The sequence below is a fragment of the Molothrus aeneus genome, chromosome 15 (assembly GCF_037042795.1).
Source record: "Molothrus aeneus isolate 106 chromosome 15, BPBGC_Maene_1.0, whole genome shotgun sequence".
Taxonomy (NCBI): domain Eukaryota; kingdom Metazoa; phylum Chordata; class Aves; order Passeriformes; family Icteridae; genus Molothrus; species Molothrus aeneus.
The window spans coordinates 15258974-15265835 of NC_089660.1; the positions used below are offsets into that span (position 1 = coordinate 15258974).

Here is a 6862-nt window from a genome sequence, read left to right on the forward strand (position 1 = left end):
TGACACAAATTAAAACAGATAAAAAAACAATACACCCACAGAAGAACATCAGAGCTGTACATAACAAAGAAAATGGGAAGCATGTCACAGGGCTGTGGGCTGAGTCAGCTGTTCCAGTAACCGTGGTGCACAGGAGGTTTGGATGGGAGCTGGGGGTTGCAGCCATGGGTAGCACGTGCTCCAGGAGGAAGGGGGCTGGGGAAGGATGAGCCAAGCCCCCAGGGGCAGTGAGGGGCTGTGTCAGAAGCCATCAGTGCGCAGGGGCTGGGGCAGGTCTGACACACTGATCTGCAGGTTGAGCTCTGATGAGTCCAGGGCCGTGGATGGGCTGGGCGGGGGGCTCTGTTCCAGCACAGCAATCTCCTCGTGGTGCTCCTGCCGCAAGTGCCACACGATCTCTCTGGACAAAAAGTGGGTCCCTGCTTCTTCTGGCTCTGGAACAGAAGAAAGACAAACCTTCCTTTGCTGGTTGTCCTGAGGCAGAGCTCTGGGCAGGGAGCAAAGTCTCTGTGAGATGCTCCCAAATATGCATTATTTCCTGCACAGGCAAAATACAGCTTTTACTTCCCACTTTGTGCCTGGCAGAGGGGAAAAGTTCAAACACAAAGTGAGGGGAAGAGTGTAAAATTACAGGCACTATGTGCTGGATTCCTGGTAGTGCTTGTGATGGGAACTGCCTTGCTGCATGGAAATGCTTCTCCCCATCAGGGAGAGTTTCCTCTGAAAAAAACGACATTCATTAAAGCAAGATGCTGATTTCATCTGGTGGAGAGGAGATGGGAGATGAAAAGATGATGGGAATGAGGAAAAGCCTCGCTCCCTCCCATCCCCTGTCAGCAGGAATGGCACCGAGCCAGCACACACTCATCCCTCTGCTGGGGAGGGCGTGACAGCCCCAGCAACTTCTTCCAGGAACACCAACAGTGAGGGGAGCGGCTGCTTGCCCTGGATCCTGCTGCTATACTCAATGCTTGCAGCAGGCAGCTTGTCTCAGGTCCCCTTGGGGGCTTCAGCTGGGACAACCAGTGCTGCCACCACCTTCCCTGCTCCTCAGAGCCACAGCAAGAAGTCCTTAGAATTATGGAATCATGGAATACCCTGAGCTGGAAGAGATCCACAAGGATCATCCAGTCCAACTCCTGGCCCTGCACAGACCCCATGTCCCAGAGTTTGTTCAAACACTCCTGGAGCTCTGGCAGTCCTGGGGCTGGGACCATTCCCTGGGGAGCCTGGTCAGTGCCTGATTACCCTCTAGGGGAAGAACCTTTTCCTGATATCCACACTAAATCCCCCTGGCACAGTTCCAGCTGTTCCCTTGGGTCCTGTCCTTGGTCCCAGGGAGAAGAGATTGGAGCTGCCCCTCAGGAGGAGCTGCAGCCTCCAGTGAGGTCTGACCTCAGTGTCCTGTGCTCCAGCTGGACAGGCCAAGTGCCCTCAGCAGCTCCTCATGTGGCCCCTCTGGGCCCTTCACCACCCCCATGTCCCTCTTTTGGACACTCCCTAACAGCTTTAGATCTTTCTCATATCGTGGTGCCCAGACCTGCCCCAGGGCTCGAGGTGAGGCTGCCCCAGCCCAGAGCAGAGTGGGACAATGCCCTCCCTCACCCAGCCAGGGATGCCATGCTCAATGACATTCCTGTTTCATGGGGGAATGCAGCCCCTCCCTTCCTCCCATGGCAGCAGGGGCCACCATGGCCCCCTGGCTGGGGACATCAGCTGAGCCCTGCACAGACACTGATCCAGGTCACTCGGGGCTACAAGAGCACAGGACAGTCCTGGGCACCCCAGCCCCTTTCCCCTCACTCACCCTCGTAGGCAATGAGCCTGTATGTATCTGCACACTCCTTGGAGCCTCTCAGGATCTCCTCCAAGGTCCTGTAGAAAAGCTTGGCCTGCTCCAGGCGCTCCTCCCGGCTGAAGGCAGCACACTCATCCTGGGACATGGCATACAGGGTCTGCAGTGGGGTGGCATATTCCACAGCACAGTGCCAGAGCTGCAGGGGTGGGAGGACAAGACATGGGGACAGGAGGACTGGCAAAGGGCTGCTGGGAGACCCTGGCACTGGGCACAGCACTCAGGACCTCGCAGCTCCTTGGCCTGCCTTGCACTGGGAACACTGGGACAGGGATACTGGGTCTGGCCCCAGTGTTCCCCTGTGTAGAGCAGGAAAAGAGCAGCTGGCCTGACAGGTCCAGGTGTCCCCTCTGCCAGGTGGGCTCAGGGAGCTGCCTTTGCCTATGGCAGGCAGCCACTGGCTTGTCAGTGATCCCAAGAGCAGCCTGGAGGGTGATCTTCCCCATGGAATCTGGTCCCCTAGGGAGACATCCCTTCCCTGTGATCACACCCTCTTGGTGGCTTTCTGCTATACAAAGGAAAGTGGAGGGACAGCACCAATCTTTGCTCTCTGTGACCAGTGACAGACCCAGGGAATGGCTGGAGCTGTGTCAGGGCAGGGTTAGGCTGGATTTCAGGAAAAGGTTTTTTCCCCCAGAGGGTACAGGGGGGCACTGAACAGGGAATGGTCCCAGCCCCAAAGCTGCCAGGGCTCCAGGAGCTCTTGGACAATGCTCCCAGGCACAGGTGGGGATTGTTGGGGTGTCTGTGCAGGCCCAGGCATTGGATTTGATAATCTTTGTTGGTCTCTTCCAACCCAGCATAATTTGTGATTCCATTATTCTAAGTCTGAGCATCCTAACAGAGAGCTGGAGGGCAGAGCATAAACACTGAAAAGGTGGAGGCACATCTGGAAGGAGGCTGAGCAAAGAATCCCAGAGAAATCTGATAAAGCCATAAACATGCCAAGGAGGAGTGGTGTTCCCAGTAAATCTTACACTGGGTAAACTGGAAAGTTTAATGGAGTGAATTAGAAGGAAGAGGGATGTGATCCCAGGTGAATGCAGAGAAGCAGGAAGTTCCCAGCCTTGGCAGGCAGTTACTGCCCTGGGGCAGGTGCCTTCCGTGGGCCCTGCTCACTGTGAGGGAATGGGCAAGAAGCTGAGGGGCAAATATTACTGGAGCTCCCAGGGAGCAGAGTGACTCAGCAGGAGCCTGGCAGAAGGAACACAGCATCAGGGTGTGCAGCACAGCAGGAAAAACCCGTGGCTGACTGTGCTTCCCTCAGGAGCAGGGCACAGAGGCTCGGCGTCCCTGCAGGCTGGGCTTTAAAAACTGCAGCTCAGAGCTCAGGCTCTGCCAAAGGGCAAAGCAGGGCACCCAGGTGAGGAGCAGAACTCTGCCAATGCCTCCATGCACAGCACCAGGGTGTTCCCTCCTCCAGGGGGAAGGGACAGGGGCCAGTCTGCCCTGAGATGTGGGAGGAGATGAATGCAATGTGAGCTGGAGAGATTTAGGGCTCACCAGCCTAGAAAAGGGTGACTGGGGGAAAGGAGAGAGTCAAATAATGACTCACACAGACATCTTGGAGCACCTCTTCACCACACAAGGAAACATTCATCCTATGGGAAGTGATGCTCTGTAGCCCACATCTGCTTTTTTCTGCTCAGTTTTCTCCTGTTTTCTGGACTTCACTCAGCTCCAGGAGGGGTTAAGCCAGCCCCACCATCCCTGCAGCTGAGCCTGGGGGGAGGCAGCCAGCAGGAGGGGGTACAGGAATGGGATCTTTCCATCTCATGGAAGCCTGGGAGTATCTAAGAGGAGAGGTGACAGTCTCCTGTCCTTAGGGCCACTTCTGGGGCCAACAAAGCTTTTGGGATGATGCTCCCAATGCTGCTATCAGCATACCTGGTTTTCTTCATCTGTGATTGCATAGAGGCTGTGTTTGTAGACCCTCTTTTTGATGCCAGCTCGGGCCAGGGTGGTTTCAGTGAGGTCTGTCACATATTGGATCTTGCTATCAGCTTTCTCCAGGTCATCGTAGATATCACAGCTCAGAGGGACCAAGATGTGGAGCTTCCAGGTCTTCCTGCACGCTGGCAGGTTGGGATTGGCTCTGCTGAATTCCTCCATGGACTTTTTCATCCCTGGTGGAAGAGAGCATCAGGCAGAGGTGCCTGGTGTGAGTACAGCTGCATTCTGCCTTGCTCCCCATTTCCCTGCTAACACTGTAAAAGTGGGAGGATTGTTATTAGGAGCTATTTCTATCTGTAGGCATGGGAATGCAGGGAAACAGCTACGTACGTGGCAGGACTATTTTTAGGTACCCAACATAAAAGGACCAGGCAAGCCCATGAGCAACGTTCTGCTTGGACCTCTCGGACATCTCAGACATCTCCACTGCTGAGGGCTTCTGTGGAGGGAAGGACACACAGACCAGGTGATGACAGCTGCCACCTGGGCCCTTCTGCAACAGTCAGTTCTCCACAGGATTGGAGAACTCCAAAGAGATCTGGAGAGTGAACAACCCCACCAGCCCTTTCCCCCACCATGCAGGGCAGAGCCCCCACAGCCCCCACAGAGGAGGGAACTGGGGCTGGAGTGAGCCAGGCATTTCCCTGGCTGCACCTTCCACTGGGATCCTGTGTCCCATTGCAACTTGTGCATCTGCCCTGTGCTTCCAGCATGGGAGAGGAGACACCCCAGTGCCTGAGGGTGGGATTCCCAATGGCCTCTGCCAGCTCTGTGTGTGCATTTGGCTGGAGATGGGTGTGCTGTCCCACAGGCACCTGATAGAGGCACCTTCTGCAGCCTGTGTGACCCTTCCAGCACTGCTGGGGCACAGCAGAGCCCTCCCACTGCTGCAGAGGCACCTGGGGCTTGGCTCTGCTCCCACACCACACTGAGAATTGAGAACACACAGACTCTGCTTTTCCCTCAAGCACCAGCTTGACTGGCAGATGTAAGATACCCCTGTGTTTTGTGCCTTGCCATCCCCTGGGATGGTTGTGCTCATTAGGAGGCAGCCTTGCCCTCCTAATGCCAACACTCCTGGCAGCACAGGGCCAGGGAGATCAGCTCTGCAGGGCTGAGCTGAGAGTGCTCCTCCTGCCAGGCTGACTCTGGATGGGCTGGACATGCAGAGGCCATGCAGAGCTGGCTACTTGCCCCCATGGCTGCTCAGGGCTGAAGGGTTCCCCAGGCAGCCAGCCAGGCTGGGGGTGTGGGAACCTTACCCGGAGCCCCAGAGCAAGGATGAGGAGCTGGCACAGACTGGCCAGGATGAGGTGGAGGCCAAGTTGCTGCCCATCACCAAAGAGAGCCACGTAGGCTGAGCCACAGACGAGCAGCATGGGCCCGTGCCAGTGTGGGGGGAAGCAGGAGCTCAGGGCCCTCCAGAAGCTGCCATGGTGCCTGGGTGGGAGGGGGAGACAGGAGTCAGGCTGGTGGCCACCTACCCACCCTCAGCAGCCATGGCTGGGGCTGCTCCCATCTCCTGGGGGCCACCAACCTTCCAGAGCACTACAGAGTTGTGTGGGACCTTGCCCACCACACCCCAGTGCCCCCAGGCAGGAGAGGGTTTGGGTGTCTTGGAGCACCCGTGGGACTCAGAGGGAGCAGGTGGAATGTCACCTTGGACAGCAAAGGGAGACAACAGCCCCCTGCCCTCCAGCACTGGCTGCTGGGGAAAGGCTGGAGGACAAGGTCTGTTCCCCAGGGAAAGGACACAAGGAGAGGAGAGGAGAGGAGAGGAGAGGAGAGGAGAGGAGAGGAGAGGAGAGGAGAGGAGAGGAGAGGAGAGGAGAGGAGAGGAGAGGAGAGGAGAGGAGAGGAGAGGAGAGGAGAGGAGAGGAGAGGAGAGGAGAGGAGAGGAGAGGAGAGGAGAGGAGAGGAGAGGAGAGGAGAGGAGAGGAGAGGAGAGGAGAGGAGAGGAGAGGAGAGGAGAGGAGAGGAGAGGAGAGGAGAGGAGAGGAGAGGAGAGGAGAGGAGAGGAGAGGAGAGGAGAGGAGAGATCCATGGACAACTGGGAGAACTGGGCAGGTGGGAAAGGGAGCAAGGGATGAGAGGGACAGGAGGCTGACAGAGGGCAGCATGTGCTGCTGGGCACAGCACATCATTGCCACGGAGGGCACGTGTGGGCACAGAGACCAGGAGCAAACCCCACCACATCCCGAGGGTGCAATGCCCTGTCCAGGGCTGGTCCCAGGAGCGCCGCAGGCAGGCAGCCAGCCCCGCTGGCTCACCTGGAGTCCAGGTGGAAGATCTCCTCGGCCAGGTAGCAGGCGCCCTTCAGCAGCTCCCCGGTCTGCAGGGTGGCGAAGTGGAAGGCGAGGCTGCGGGCGGTGGGCACGAGGGGCTGCCCGGCCAGGAGCAGAGCCCCGGCACAGAGCCCCAGCAGCACGAACCCGGCGCGCTGCGCCCGCCCGCCGCGGGCCCGCGGGATCAGCGGGGCACAGCGCGGCCGCCGCGGCTCCCGGGCCATGTGCGGCGGCCAGGGGGGTCAGCAGCAGCTTGTCCCCGGCTCCCAGAGCAGCAGCTCGTCCTCAGCACCCGCGGCAGCACTGTGGGAGCGGATAAGAGCAGATCAGGGATGCGGGCGCCCAGCGCTCACTGAGCATCCCAAAGCGCGCAACTCTTTGGGGAGGCTGCCCTGCGCTTCCCGCCTTAGGGCTGTCCCCTGTGCCCAGAGGGGCTCGGCAGGACACGGCCTGCCTGGTCACCCCGCTCCCAGACGGTGCCAGCCCGCCCTGCTCCGCAGCCACTGCTCTGGCCGCACTCACCGGAGCAGTTTCCAGCCGCCAGCCGCGGGATTCCTGCGCTGCGGCTCCCGAGCTCTGCGCTCCCGCCTGGGCAGCTGGGGCTCCTTCCAGAGGCTGCTGCGGACACACAGCCGGAGTCTCTGCCACGGACGGGCTTCTGGAGCGCGGGTGGAGCTGCACAGAAAAGCGCGCAGAAAAGTGAAAATGAAAGAAGCTCTGGCAGCAGCGGGCAGCCTGTAGAGTGCCAGAGCTCTCCCACACAGGGCAT

The 6862-nt window shown here is 58.7% G+C and overlaps 1 protein-coding gene across 1 annotated transcript; it reads right to left on the reverse strand.

Moving 5' to 3' along the window:
• Window positions 1-6862, reverse strand: STING1 (stimulator of interferon response cGAMP interactor 1). Its single transcript, XM_066560283.1, is given in 9 exon segments — window positions 1-434; window positions 1808-1994; window positions 3743-3981; window positions 4139-4247; window positions 5071-5248; window positions 6079-6338; window positions 6340-6396; window positions 6616-6750; window positions 6752-6862. Coding segments are annotated over 9 exon segments (1470 nt in total). The 3' UTR covers window positions 1-240.